The sequence below is a fragment of the Bombina bombina genome, chromosome 5 (genome assembly GCF_027579735.1).
Source record: "Bombina bombina isolate aBomBom1 chromosome 5, aBomBom1.pri, whole genome shotgun sequence".
NCBI lineage: Eukaryota > Metazoa > Chordata > Amphibia > Anura > Bombinatoridae > Bombina > Bombina bombina.
The window spans coordinates 1,167,112,854-1,167,128,800 of record NC_069503.1 but is presented as its reverse complement, the minus strand read 5'-3'; the positions used below and the strand labels follow the sequence as shown (position 1 = coordinate 1,167,128,800).

Here is a 15,947-nt window from a genome sequence, read left to right as displayed (position 1 = left end):
TCAGTGGCTCAGTGTATGGAATTAATCGGCCTAATGGTAGCGGCAATGGACATAGTTCCGTTTTCCCGCCTACATCTCTGACCACTGCAACTTTGCATGCTCAATCAGTGGAATGGGGATTACACAGATTTGTCCCCTCTGCTAAATCTGGATCAAGAGACCAGGGATTCTCTTCTCTGGTGGCTATCTCGGGTCCATCTGTCCAGGGGAATGAGTTTCCGCAGGCCAGAATGGACTATAGTGATGACAGATGCCAGCCTTCTGGGCTGGGGCGCAGTCTGGAACTCCCTGAAGGCTCAGGGTTCAGGGGCTCAGGAGGAAGCCCTCCTTCCGATAAACATTCTGGAACTAAGAGAGATATTCAGTGCTCTTCAGGCTTGGCCTCAGCTAGCTGCGGTCAGGTTCATCAGATTTCAGTCGGACAACATCACGACTGTAGCCTATATCAACCATCAGGGGGGAACAAGAAGCCCCCTGGCAATGTTGGAGGTTTCAAAGATAATTCTAAGGGCAGAGGTTCACTCTTGCCATCTCTCAGCTATCCATATCCCAGGAGTAGAGAACTGGGAGGTGGATTTCCTAAGTCGGCAGACTTTTCATCCGGGGGAGTGGGAGCTACTTCCGGAGGTATTTGCCCAGTTGGTTCAACTATGGGGCAAACCAGAACTGGATCTCATGGTGTCTCGTCAGAACGCCAAGCTTCCTCGTTACGGGTCCAGGTCCAGGGATCCCAAGGCAGCGCTGATAGATGCTCTAGCAGCGCCCTGGTCCTTCAGCCTGGCTTATGTGTTTCCACCGTTTCCTCTGCTCCCTCGTCTGATTGCTAAGATCAAGCAGGAGAGAGCTTTGGTGATTTTGATAGCTCCTGCGTGGCCACGCAGGACTTGGTATGCAGATCTGGTGGACATATCCTTTCCACCATGGACTCTGCTGCTAAGGCAGGACCTTCTACTTCAAGGTCCTTTCAAACATCCAAATCTAATTGCTCTGCGTCTGACTGCTTGGAGATTGAACGCTTGATTCTATTAAAGCATGGTTTTTCCGAGTCGGTCATTGATACCTTAATTCTGGCTTGAAAGCCTGTCACCAGGAAAATCTATCATAAGATATGGTGTAAATATCTTCATTGTTGTGAATCCAAGGGTTGCTCATGGAGTAAAGTCAGGATTCATAGAATCTTATCCTTTCTCCAAGAGGGATTGGAGAAAGGATTGTCTGCTAGTTCCTTAAAGGGACAGATTTCTGCTCTGTCTATTCTTTTGTACAAACGTCTGGCTGAGGTTCCAGATGTTCAGGCGTTTTGTCAGGCTTTAGTTAGAATCAAGCCTGTGTTTAAACCTGTTGCTCCGCCATGGAGTTTAACTTTAGTTCTTAAAGTTCTTCAAGGGGTTCCGTTTGAACCTTTGCATTCCATAGATATTAAACTTTTATCTTGGAAAGTTCTGTTTTTAGTAGTTATCTCCTCGGCTCGAAGAGTTTCGGAGTTATCTGCTTTACAGTGTGATTCCCCTTATCTGATTTTCCATGCAGATAAGGTAGTTTTGCGTACCAAACCTGGGTTTCTTCCTATGGTAGTATCTAATAAGAATATCAATCAGGAGATTGTTGTTCCTTCATTATGTCCTAATCCTTCCTCAAAGAAGGAACGTCTTTTACACAATCTTGATGTGGTTCGTGCTTTAAAGTTTTATTTAGAAGCCACGAAGGATTTTAGTCAAACATCTGCTTTGTTTGTTGTCTACTCTGGACAGAGGAGAGACCAAAAGGCTTCGGCAACTTCTTTCTTTTTGGCTGAGAAGCATAATCCGCTTAGCTTATGAGACTGCTGGCCAGCAGCCTCCTGAAAGAATTACAGCTCATTCCACTAGAGCGGTGGCTTCCACATGGTCTTTTAAAAATGAGGCCTCTGTTGAACAGATTTGTAAGGCGGCGACTTGGTTTTCGCTTCATACTTTTTCTAAATTCTACAAATTCGATACTTTTGCTTCTTCGGAGGCTATTTTTGGGAGAAAGGTCTTACAGGCAGTGGTGCTCTCCGTTTAAGTTCCTGCCTTGTCCCTCCCTTCATCCGTGTCCTAAAGCTTTGGTATTGGTATCACACAAGTAATGGATGAACTGGATACACCTTTACAAGAGAAAACAAAATTTATGCTTACCTGATAAATGTATTTCTCTTGTGGTGTATCCAGTCCACGGCCCGCCCTGTCATTTTAAGGCAGATGTTTTTTATTTTTAAACTACAGTCACCACTGCACCCTATAGTTTCTCCTTTTTTCTTACTTGTCTTCGGTCGAATGACTGGGGGTGGCAGTTAGGGGAGAAGCTATATAGACAGCTCTGCTGTGGGTGTCCTCTTGCAGCTTCCTGTTGGGAAGGAGAATATCCCACAAGTAATGGATGAACCTGTGGACTGGATACACCTTTACAAGAGAAATTAATTTATCAGGTAAGCATAAATTTTGTTTTAATCCATAAAGGGCATAAATCACCTAACATTCCTAAATTGTTTGGAATAACGTGCTTTAAAACATCAGGTATGATGTTGTATCGATCAGGTAGTGTAAGGGTTACGCCCGCTTCACAGTGACAGACCAAACTCCCCGTTTAACGCACCGCAAACAGTCCATTTGCACAACCACGAGATAGATAGATTTGATAGATACATAGATTAGATAGATAGATCAATAGATGCAATATACATTTGATAGATACGATAGATAGTTAGATAGATTTGATAGATAAATAGATTTGATAGATAAGAAATTTCCCAGACAGAGAATTACAAGACGTGCGGTCTGGGACCCATGGTAAGGTTCCCAGAGGCAGTTGCGGCGCCAGGGGACGTGTATATGGCATGGATTTTAGGATCCGGGAGATGGAAAAAGATGCTTGGTCGGAACTCCTACTTCAAATTTGTTTTGTTTTTTAAATTATTAGTTATTAGTTTGTTTTTAAATTATTTACACTACTGTTACACCAGATATGAGTGGTGGCACTGGGCAAGTGGGCACAGTATACGCTGTGAGCCTGACACACACGCTGGCAGGCAGGCAACTGCAATTAGATTACACAGGGAAAAAAAAAAGCAGCCCTAAAAAGTGCTTTTTGGGGTGCTGTCCTTACAGCAGAGATCAGATGAGTCCTTCAGGACTGTAGTGGACACTGAATACACTAGCCTAGCTATCAATTTCCCTATTAAATCAGCAGCAGCTACACTGTCCCTCCTCTCACTAAGAATGCAGCTTCTGAATGAATCTAAAATGGCTGCTGTCCAGGAGCTGGGAGGGTCTGGGAGGGAGTGTCTGCTGCTGATTGGCTGGAATGTGTCTGCAGACTGTGAGATACAGGGTCAAAGTTTACTCAATGATGATGAATAGGGGGCGGATCGAACATCGCATATGTTCGCCCGCCGCGGCGAACGTGAACAAGCTATGTTCGCCGGCGAACAATTCGCGACATCACTACCTATTAACCCCTAAACTGCAAACCCCCCACAACAAAATATACTAAATTGTACTATTAACCCCTAAACCGAAAGCCCCCCACATTGCACTACACTAATTTAAACTAGTAACCCCCTAAACCTAATGCCCCCTAACTTTATATTAAAATTACAATTTCCCTATCTTATTCTAAATTAACTTACCTGTCAAATTTAAAAAAATAAAAAAGAATTACACCTAATCTAATAGCCCACCCAAAATAAAAAAAAAACCTAGCCTACAATAAACTACCAATAGCCCTTAAAAAGACCTTTTGAAGGGCATTGCCCTAAGTTAAACAGCTCTTTTACCTGTAAAAAAAAATAAAATACAAAGACCCCTCCAACAGTAAAACCCACCACCCAACCAACCCCCCAAAATAAAAAAAACTAACTCTAACAAAAACCTAAGCCCTGAAAAGGTCATTTGTATGGGCATTGCCCTTGAAAGGGCATTTAGCTCTTTTATGAAAAGCCCAAACCCTAAACTAAAAAAAAAGACCCACCTAAAAAAGTTTAAAAAATCCTAACACTAACCCCTGAAGATCCATTTACAGTTAAAGTGAAGGTCAATTTTCATCAATGAGTGCCCGGTTTTTAAAAATACTTTTAAAATCAGGGGCACTTTCATTGATGAAAATTAACATTGCACTGGATTTTAAGAAATACTTACCTTTTACTTCTGCAAAGCCGGATCGACGATCTCCCTCCTTCTTCTTCCTGCTGTAGACAACAGCAATGACGAAACTGGCTTCCTCCAATCACAGCCAGGCATCACGAGCTGGACGCTCTGGGGTGCAATCCATGATTGGAGGAAGCCGGTTTTTGTCATTTCTGACGTCACTACAGAGGAACTGAGGCTGAGATCGGCGATCCGGTTTTGCAGGAGAAAAAGGTAAGTATTTCTTAAAATCCAGTGCAATGTTAATTTTCATCAATGAAAGTGCCCCTGTTTTAAAAAGTATTTTTAAAAACCGGGCACTCATTGATGAAAATTGACCTTCACTTTAAGTCCCGCTTGAAGGATCTTCATCCAGGTGGCTCCATCTTCATCTAGGCGGCGTCTTCTATCTTCATCCCAGCGGAGCGGGTCCATCCTGAAGTCATCCGGCTCGGAGCATCCTCTTCATACGGTCGCCGCCGTACACTGAATATTCAATGCAAGGTACGAGATTCAAGATGGCGTCCATTGCATTCCTATTGGCTGATCTGATTCTAGGAATTCAATCAGCCAATAGGATGAGAGCTACTGAAATTCTATTCGCTGATTTGAATAGCCAATAGAATTTCACTAGCTCTCATCCTATTGGCTAATTTGAACAGCCAATAGGATTTCAGTAGCTCTCATCCTATTGGCTGATTTTGAATTTTCAAAATCAAATCAGCCAATTAAATTGCGTACCTTGCATTGAAGATTCAGTGTATGGTGGCAACCGTATGAAGAGGATGCTCCGCGCTGGATGTCTTCAGGATGGACCCACTCTGCGCCGCTGGGATGAAGATAGAAGATGCCGTCTGGATGAAGATGGAGCCGCCTGGATGAAGATGAATCTGCCGGGATGAAGATCCTTCAAGCGGGACTTCAACAACTAAGTGGATCTTCGGGGGTTAGTGTTAGGATTTTTTTAAACTTTTTTTGGGTGTTTTTTTTTTTTTTTAGTTTAGGGTTTGGGATTTTCATAAAAGAGCTAAATGCCCTTTTCATGGCAATGCCCATACAAATACGCTTTTCAGGGCAATGGTTAGCTTAGGTTTTCTTCTATAAGATACGACGAGTCCACGGATTCATCCTTTACTTGTGGGATATTATCCTCCTGCTAACTGGAAGTGGCAAAGAGCACCACAGCAGAGCTGTCTATATAGCTCCTCCCTTGACTCCACCCCCCAGTCATTCTCTTTGCCTACTCTAAGTACTAGGAAGGGTAAAGTGAAAGAGGTGATAAAATGTTAGTTTTTATTTTCTTCAAGCAAGAGTTTTTTTATTTTAAATGGTACCGGTGAGTGCTATTTTCCCTCAGGCAGCAGATGGATGAAGACTTCTGCCTGGAGGCTGGTGATCTTAGCAGTTGTTACTAAGATCCAGAGCAGTTCCCACAGAATGGCTGAGGAGTACTTAAGAAACTTCAGTGTGAGAAACGTTTTTCATGCTATAAGCAGTGAGGTATGTTCAGTCATTTTTTTCTGCAGAGACTGTGTTGTTTCAGAATTGGCTGACAGTATCCCCAGGAGGGAGAGGGTAAGCAGTAATCCTAAAATATATAGAGGGGTATTACTGAGCTTGCATATATGGGCTAATAAAAAATGGTTGACACTGAGGTTTGAATGTTTGTGGGCAAACGTTTGCATAACTGGGAGTGCTGATAACGTTTTATGTGAGACGTTTTTCATGCTTTTTAAGAGGGTACACATGGCTTCATTTTTGGGTTTATGAACCCACATGGCTAGTTTTTAGACCGCTCTCGTGCGGTTTATTTGGGCTGTGAGACATTGAGTATGATGGGCGGGGCCCATTTTCGCGCCTCAGTTGCGCAGTTGTTTTAATCAGGCAAGCAGCAAGCTCCAACTCCGGTGGGCCTTTGTGTATGGGTGTAATCCTCCCAGTTCCAAAAGCAGAACAGGGGCAGGGGTTTTACTCCAATCTGTTTGTGGTTCCCAAAAAAGAGGGAACCTTCAGACCGATTTTAGATCTCAAGATCCTAAACAAATTCCTCAGAGTCCCATCCTTCAAGATGGAGACCATTCGGACTATTTTACCAATGATCCAGGAGGGTCAATATATGACCACCGTGGATTTGAAGGATGCGTATCTTCACATTCCTATCCACAAAGATCATCACCAGTTCCTCAGGTTCGCCTTCCTGGACAAGCATTACCAGTTTGTGGCTTTTCCCTTCGGGTTGGCCACAGCTCCCAGAATTTTCACAAAAGTGCTAGGGTCCCTTTTGGCGGTTCTAAGGCCGCGGGGCATAGCAGTGGCGCCTTATCTGGACGATATCTTAATTTAGGCGTCAACTTACCAACTAGCCAAATCTCACACGGACATCTTGTTGGCTTTTCTAAGATCTCACGGGTGGAAGGTGAACGTAAAGAAGAGTTCACTTATCCCTCTCACAAGAGTTCCATTCCTGGGAACTCTGATAGATTCGGTAGACATGAAAATTTTTCAGACGGAGGTCAGAAAATCAAAGATCTTAACCACCTGCCGAGCACTTCATTCCATTCCTCGGCCGTCAGTGGCTCAGTGTATGGAGGTAATTGGACTAATGGTAGCGGCAATGGACATAGTTCCGTTTGCTCGCTTGCATCTCAGACCACTGCAACTATGCATGCTCAGACAGTGGAATGGGGACTATGCAAATTTATCTCCTCAGATAAATCTGGATCAAGAGACCAGAGACTCTCTTCTTTGGTGGTTGTCACAGGATCATCTGTCCCAGGGAATGTGTTTCCACAGGCCAGCATGGGTCATAGTGACGACGGACGCCAGCCTATTGGGCTGCGGTGCAGTCTGGAATTCCCTGAAAGCACAGGGTGTGTGGACTCAGGAGGAGGCTCTCCCCCCGATAAATATTCTAGAACTGAGAGCGATATTCAACGCGCTTCAGGCGTGGCCTCAGCTGGCTTCGGCCAGATTCATAAGATTCCAGTCGGACAATATCACGACTGTAGCATATATCAATCATCAGGGGGGAACAAATAGTTCTCTAGCAATGATAGAGGTTACCAAAATAATTCAATGGGCAGAGACTCACTCTTTCCATCTATCAGCAATCTATATCCCAGGAGTGGAGAACTGGGAAGCGGATTTTCGAAGTCGTCAGACTTTTCATCCGGGGGAGTGGCAGCTCCATCCGGAGGTGTTTGCACAATTGAATTGGATCTGATGGCATCTCGTCAGAATGCCAAACTTCCTTGTTACGGGTCCAGATCAAGGGATCCCCAAGCAGTACTGATAGATGCTCTAGCAGTACCTTGGTCGTTCAACCTGGCTTATGTGTTTCCACCATTTCCTCTCCTTCCTCGTCTGATTGCCAGAATCAAACAGGAGAGGGCTTCAGTGATTTTGATAGCACCTGCGTGGCCACGCAGGACTTAGTATACAGACCTGGTGGAAATGTCATCTCTACCACCGTGGACACTGCCACTGAGACAGGACCTTCTCATTCAAGGTCCGTTCCAGCATCCAAATCTAGTTTCTCTGCGGCTGACTGCCTGGAAATTGAACGCTTGATTTTATCTAAGCGGGGATTCTCGGAGTCGGTCATAGATACCTTGATTCAGGCTCGAAAGCCTGTCACTAGGAAAATTTACCATAAGATATGGCGTAAATATCTTTATTGGTGCAAATCCAAAGTATTTGTATCCCACAAGTAAAGGATGAATCCATGGACTCGTCGTATCTTATAGAAGAATAGTAAATTTATGCTTACCTGATAAATTGATTTCTTCTATGATACGAGTCCACGGCCCGCCCTGTCAATTTAAGACAGATTATATTTTTTTGATTTAAAACTTCAGTCACCTCTGCACCTTTTAGTTTCTCCTTTTTCTTCCTAAACCTTCGGTCGAATGACTGGGGGGTGGAGTCAAGGGAGGAGCTATATAGACAGCTCTGCTGTGGTGCTCTTTGCCACTTCCTGTTAGCAGGAGGATAATATCCCACAAGTAAAGGATGAATTCGTGGACTCGTATCATAGAAGAAATCAATTTATCAGGTAAGCATAAATTCTGTTTTTTTCGATAGTTTTTTTTATTTTGTGCGTTGGTGGGGGGGTTAATGTTAGTGGGACTTTTTTTCCGGTAAAAGAGCTGTTTAACTTAGGGCAATGTCCTACATTTGGGCTATTGGTAGTTTATTATAGATTAGGTTTTATATTTTGGGGTGTTTTTATTTATTATTTTTTTACATGGGTAGTAGAATAAGAATAATTTTTATTATTTTGGATAATTTAGTTTATTTTTTGTAATCGTAGTTTTTATTTTTTGTAATTTTATAGTTTTTTTTATTTTTTGTAATGGTAGGTTTTACTGTAAGGCAGCTTAGGTTTTATTTCACAGGTAAGTTTGTATTTATTTTAACTAGGTAGTTAGTAAATAGTTAATAACTATTTACTAACTACTCTACGTAGTTAAAATAAACACAAACTTACCTGTGAAATAAAAATAAAACCTAAGCTAGCTACAATATAACTATTAGTTATATTGTAGCTAGCTTAGGTTTTATTTCACAGATAAGTATTTAGTTTTTGTAGCAGAGAGGCAGTAGGATCTGTAATATCTTTTTGGTAAGCAGAGACAAGCAAATAACTACTCTTGGTAATTGTAATAATAACCCCTTTCCACCAAGAACTAGACGACACATAGCTTGGGAGTCAACAACAACTATTTCTTCAACAGAACAAAAAAAACAAACACTTTTTAAAAACAGTCTCCCCTACAAGGGGTTTCCCAACTGAAACAGCAGGGAGTTTAAACAGTAACATACATTTTAACCATTAGCCTAAATAACAATTCCTGCATAGTTCATAAGTGGCGAGGTTTGCCACAGTTTTAAATAGGAATTATTTAGTTAATAATTGTAAATTTAATTTAGCTCTATTTTAATTGTTAAAGATAGGGGGTGTTAGGGTTACGTTAGGGTTAGGTTTAGGTTAATAGTTTAATTTAGGTTGTTGCGATGTGGGGGGCTGGCCGTTTAGGGGTTAATAGGTTTATTTAGTTGTAGTGATGTTGGAGGCCAGAGGATTATGGGTTAATAGCTTTATTTAGTTGCAGCGATGTCGGGGAGCAGCGGAATAGAGGTTAATAACTTTAGTATAGTGGCGGCGATGTCGGGAGGGGCAGATTAGGGGTGTTTAGATGTGGAGTTTATGTTAGGGTGTTAGGTTTAAACGTTATTTTTTTTCCCCCATAGACATCAATGGGGCTGCGTTACGGAGCTTTTCATTCCACGATCACAGGGGTTAGTTGTTTAGATGTCTATGGGGAAAGCGTGCATGAGCACATCAAAACAGCGCTTGTATTTTGTGTGGTATGGAGCTTAAAAACACCATATCGCACACACAAGCCGGCTGTTTGAAAACTTGTAATGGTTGCGCTATAGAGGGTTAAATAACGTAACTTTTGTTGCGTTTGTTAATTTCCCTATAGTGCGCATAACTTGTAATCTACCTGATTGTCATCTCTTCTGCCGTGGAGGTTACCTTTCAGGAAGGACCTTCTACTTCAGGGTCTCTTTCTTCATCCAAATCTGGTTTCTCTGAAGTTGACTGCTTGGAGATTGAACGTCTAAGTTTGGCTAGACGTGGCTTCTCTGAGAAAGTTATAGATACTATGCTTCAGGCTCGTAAACCGGTTACTCGCAGAATTTACCATAGGGTATGGTATGATTGAAAGGGTTTTTCTTGGAACAAAGTAAGGGTTCCTCAAATTTTGGCTTCTCTTCAGGAGGGCCTGGAGATGGGTTTGTCAGTCAGTAATTTGAAGGGTCAGATTTTTTGCTCTGTCTCCTCTTCTGCATAAACGTCTGGCAGTTCTGCCAGATGTTCAGTCTTTTGTTCAGGCCTTGGTCAGAATCAGGCCTGTGTTTAAATCTGTTGCTCCTCCTTGGAGTCTTAACCTTGTTCCTAGAGTTTTGCAGCAGGCTCGGTTTGAGACGATGCATCGTGTTAGTATTAAATTACTATCGTGGAAGGTTTTGTTTCTTCTTGCTATTTAGGCTCTGCATTGTGATTCCCCTTACATTATTTTTCTAGCGGATAAGGCGGTCCTTCGTACTAAGCAGGGTTTTCTCCATAAGGTAGTGTCGGATCGCAATATTAATCAGGAAATTGTTGTTCTTTCTTTTTTGTACTAACCCTTCTACACAGAAGGAACGTCTTTTGCATAACTTGGATGATGTGCGTGCTCTTAAATTTTATCTTCAAGCAACTTTAGATTTTCAGCAGACTTCTGCCCTGTTTATTGTTTTCTCTGGTAAGCGTAGGGGTCAGAAGGCCACTTCTACCACTCTTTCTCTCTGGTTGAGAAGTATTATCCGTTTAGCTTATGAGACAGCTGGACAGCAGCCTCCTGAGAGAATTACGGCTCATTCCACTAGAGCTGTTTCATCTTTATGGGCTTTCAAAAATGAAGCTTCTGTGGAGCAAATCTGTAAAGTGACCACATGGTCCTCTCTGCATAGTTTTTCAAAATTCTACAAATTTGATACTTTTGCGTCCGCTGAGGCTTCTTTTGGGAGAAAGGTTCTTCAAGTGGTGGTGCCTTCAGTTTAGGTCCGCCTGTTCTCCCTCCCTATTGATTCTGTGTCCTCTAGCTTGGGTATTGGTTCCCACTAGTAATAAGAATGTTTTGTGGACTCTCCATGCCATCGGAAAGAAAACAAAATGTATGCTTAAATTTCTTTCTTTCCGGGCATGGAGAGTCCACGACTCACCCTTATTCAAATTAAGACGGCAGTTTTTTTGTCTAGTCCTCAGGCACCTCTATACCCTTGTGTTATCTTCTTTTTCCGTTTCCCTTCGGCTGAATGACGGGGGATTATAGGTAAGGGAAGTGACACTTAACAGCTCTGCTGGGGTGCTCTTTGCTGCCTCCTGCTGGCCAGGAGTGAATACCCCACTAGTAATTAGAATGTTTCGTGGACTCTCCATGCCCGGAAGTAAATACATTTATCAGGTAAGCCTTTGACATACACGTGTGCATTTTATACATTTCATGGAAATATCTTTATCCTTAACTGCATGAGAAAAGTGCTCTCTATAGACCTTACTGTATCTGGCTGTGAAGTTACTTATTGCTTGTAAACTGGTGATAGAGAGAAGCTGCACAAATGTTCATTGTTCTTGTTTGTCTGAGACAGATCTAGCAAATGCTGATGAAATAATGCAATACAGTATTTATTATTTGTATTTCTTTAAATAAAATAAATGTTCCTTTGCTGTTAACTCTTTTTGTGTTTGTGTGACGTGTGCAACAGTAGGGCTTGTCTTTAACAGCCAGTCAACCTCTGCGCCATACACCAGTACACATAGTAATGGATAAAGTCTGTCACTCTCTCTTTCAGTCTATCCTGACAATCAGCCTGTCCTACATGGTGGGGATGATCGCTAGTTTTTACGATACGGAGTCTGTTATAATGGCGGTTGGGATAACCGCTGTTGTCTGCTTCACGGTAGTGCTGTTTTCCTTACAGGTAAGAGGGTTAGAGAAATGATATGAGCTAATGATTGTCGCAGTGCATACACTATACAGAAAGTCACACTTTCTACTCTAGTGTTCAGGAAAGAGGCATTTGGAGGGCAGAATAGTGCTAGCTGCAATGGGGGTGACTGCAGGCAAGGTACTGGGATGCAGTAGCCATGAGCATGGTACAGTGATACGGGGACCATGAGCAAGGTACAGTCGTACAGGGACTATGAGAAAAGTACAGGGATGCGGGGACCACAAGCAAAGTACAGGGATGCGGGAACCAAGAGCAAGGTGCAGGGACCATGAGCAAGGTACAGGGATGCGGGGACCATGAGCAAGGTACAGGGATGCGGGGACCATGAGCAAGGTACATGGATGCGGGGACCATGAGCAAGGTACAGGGATGCGGGGCCCATGAGCAAGGTACAGGGATGTGGGGCACATGAGCAAGGTACCGGGATGCAGCGACAATAAGCTGGGTACCGGGATGCGGGGACCATGAGCAGGGTACCGGGATACAGGTGCCATGAGCAAAGGTACCGGGATACAGGGACCATGAGCAAAGGTACAGGGATGCGGGGCCCATGAGCAAGGTACAGGGATGCGGGGACCATGAGCAAGGTACAGGGATGCGGGGCCCATGAGCAAGGTACCGGGATGCAGCGACAATAAGCAGGGTACCGGGATGCGGGGACCATGAGCAGGGTACCGGGATACAGGGACCATGAGCAAAGGTACAGGGATGCGGGGCCCATGAGCAAGGTACAGGGATGCGGGGCCCATGAGCAAGGTACAGGGATGCGGGGCACATGAGCAAGGTACCGGGATGCAGCGACAATAAGCAGGGTACAGGGATGCGGGGCCCATGAGCAGGGTACCAGGATACAGGGACCATGAGCAAACGTACAGGGATGCGGGGACCATGAGCAAAGGTACAGGGATGCGGGGCCCATGAGCAAGGTACAGGGATGCGGGGACCATGAGCAAGGTACAGGGATGCGGGGCCCATGAGCAAGGTACCGGGATGCAGCGACAATAAGCAGGGTACCGGGATGCGGGGACCATGAGCAGGGTACCGGGATACAGGGACCATGAGCAAAGGTACAGGGATGCGGGGCCCATGAGCAAGGTACAGGGATGCGGGGCCCATGAGCAAGGTACAGGGATGCGGGGCACATGAGCAAGGTACCGGGATGCAGCGACAATAAGCAGGGTACAGGGATGCGGGGCACATGAGCAAGGTACCGGGATGCAGCGACAATAAGCAGGGTACAGGGATGCGGGGCCCATGAGCAGGGTACCGGGATACAGGGACCATGAGCAAAGGTACAGGGATGCGGGGCCCATGAGCAGGGTACCAGGATACAGGGACCATGAGCAAAGGTACAGGGATGCGGGGACCATGAGCAAAGGTACAGGGATGCGGGGCCCATGAGCAAGGTACAGGGATGCGGGGCCCATGAGCAAGGTACCGGGATGCGGCGACAATAAGCAGGGTACCGGGATGCGGGGACTATTAGCAGGATAAGTGAGACTTACAGCTGTAGTGATTACATAATGGTAGCATTTTTTTTTTTTTAATGTCTGAAGTCAGTACTTACCTGTTGCTGTTTGTGGAAAATCAGCCGTGGGAATAGAACTATATATTTATATATTAGTGCAGGGAAAACCTCTGCATTACCCCCTATGTTACTCGGTGTCTGTCATATAACGATTATGTAATTTCCTATCCCTCTAGACAAAGTATGACTTCACTTCCTGTATGGGCGTGCTGATGGTGAGCCTGATAGTGCTGGTGGTATTCTCTATTCTCTGCATCTTTATCCGTAACAAGATCTTGCAGATAGTCTACGCCTCGCTGGGTGCCTTGCTATTCACTTGCGTAAGTTACTCAAACTGATCTATTATCCTAATAGGAAATGGGAATATTTTAAAGTGGCATGCATACCACTAGCGGGAGTTATTGGGAGATTTATATGGTGCAATAGGAGGAGCTATAAGGGGGTTATATAGTGCAATATGAGGAGCTATAAGGCGGTTATATGGTGCAATAGGAGGAGTTATAGGGATGGTTATATGGTGCAATAGGAGGAGTTATAGGGAGGGTTATATGGTGCAATAGGAGGAGTTATAGGGATGGTTATATGGTGCAATAGGAGGAGTTATAGGGAGGGTTATATGGTGCAATAGGAGGAGTTATAGGGAGGGTTATATGGTGCAATAGGAGGAGTTATAGGGAGGGTTATATGGTGCAATAGGAGGAGTTATAGGGAGGGTTATATGGTACAATAGGAGGAGTTATAGGGAGGGTTATATGGTGCAATAGGAGGAGTTATAGAGAGGGTTATATGATGCAATAGGAGGAGTTATAGGGAGGGTTATATGGTGCAATATGAGGAGTTATAGGGAGGGTTATATGGTGCAATAGGAGGAGTTATAGGGAAGGTTATATGGTGCAATAGGAGGAGTTATAGGGAGGGTTATATGGTACAATAGGAGGAGTTATAGGGAGGGTTATATGGTGCAATAGGAGGAGTTATAGGGAGGGTTATATGGTGCAATAGGAGGAGTTATAGGGAGGGTTGTATGGTGCAATAGGAGGAGTTATTTGGAGAGTTATATGGTGCAATAGGAGGAGTTATAGGGAGAGTTATATGGTGCAATAGGAGGAGTTATAGGGAGGGTTATATGGTGCAATAGGAGGAGTTATAGGGAGGGTTATATGGTGCAATAGGAGGAGTTATAGAGAGGGTTATATGGTGCAATAGGAGGAGTTATAGGGAGGGTTATATGGTGCAATAGGAGGTGTTGTAGGGAGGGTTATATTGTGCAATAGGAGTAGTTATAGGGAGGGTTATATGGTGCAATAGGAGGAGTTATAGGGAGGGTTATATGGTGCAATAGGAGGAGTTATAGGGAGGGTTATATGGTGCAATAGGAGGAGTTATAGGGAGGGTTATATGGTGCAATAGGAGGAGTTGTAGGGAGGGTTATATGGTGCAATAGGAGTAGTTATAGGGAGGGTTATATGGTGCAATAGGAGGAGTTATAGGGAGGGTTATATGGTACAATAGGAGGAGTTATAGGGAGGGTTATATGGTGCAATAGGAGGAGTTATAGGGAGGGTTATATGGTGCAATAGGAGGAGTTATAGGGAGGGTTATATGGTGCAATAGGAGGAGTTATAGGGAGGGTTTTACGGTGAAATAGGAGGAGTTATAGGGAGGGTTATATGGTGCAATAGGAGGAGTTATAGGGAGGGTTATATGGTGCAATAGGAGGAGTTATAGGGAGGGTTATATGGTGCAATAGGAGGTGTTGTAGGGAGGGTTATATGGTGCAATAGGAGGAGTTATAGGGAGGGTTATGTGGTGCAATAGGAGGAGTTATAGGGAGGGTTATATGGTGCAATAGGAGGAGTTATAGGGAGGGTTATATGGTGCAATAGGAGGAGTTATAGGGAGGGTTATATGGTGCAATAGGAGGAGTTATAGGGAGGGCTATATGGTGCAATAGGAGGAGTTATAGGGAGGGTTATATGGTGCAATATGAGGAGTTATAGGGAGGGTTATATGGTGCAATAGGAGGAGTTATAGGGAAGGTTATATGGTGCAATAGGAGGAGTTATAGGGAGGGTTATATGGTGCAATAGGAGTAATTATAGGGAGGGGTATATGGTGCAATAGGAGGAGTTATAGGGAGGGTTATATGGTACAATAGGAGGAGTTATAGGGAGGGTTATATGGTGCAATAGGAGGAGTTATAGGGAGGGTTATATGGTACAATAGGAGGAGTTATAGGGAGGATTATATGGTGCAATAGGAGGAGTTATAGGGAGGGTTATATGGTGCAATAGGAGGAGTCATAGGGAGGGTTATATGGTGCAATAGGAGGAGTTATAGGGAGGGTTATGTGGTGCAATAGGAGTAATTATAGGGAGGGGTATATGGTGCAATAGGAGGAGTTATAGGGAGGGTTATATGGTACAATAGGAGGAGTTATAGGGAGGGTTATATGGTGCAATAGGAGGAGTTATAGGGAGGGTTATATGGTGCAATAGGAGTAATTATAGGGAGGGGTATATGGTGCAATAGGAGGAGTTATAGGGAGGGTTATATGGTACAATAGGAGGAGTTATAGGGAGGGTTATATGGTGCAATAGGAGGAGTTATAGGGAGGGTTATATGGTACAATAGGAGGAGTTATAGGGAGGGTTATATGGTGCAATAGGAGGAGTTATAGGGAGGGTTATGTGGTGCAATAGGAGGAGTTATAG

The 15,947-nt window shown here is 44.0% G+C and overlaps 1 protein-coding gene across 1 annotated transcript in view; it reads left to right on the top strand.

Annotated features, from left to right (window-relative positions):
- Positions 1 to 15,947, top strand: part of GRINA (glutamate ionotropic receptor NMDA type subunit associated protein 1) — a gene marked incomplete in the record, with an annotated part of 295,760 nt that overhangs the window by 249,949 nt on the left and 29,864 nt on the right. Inside the window, 2 exon segments of the mRNA XM_053715513.1 lie at positions 11,547 to 11,675; positions 13,410 to 13,553. Coding sequence (XP_053571488.1) covers positions 11,547 to 11,675; positions 13,410 to 13,553 — 273 coding nt within the window.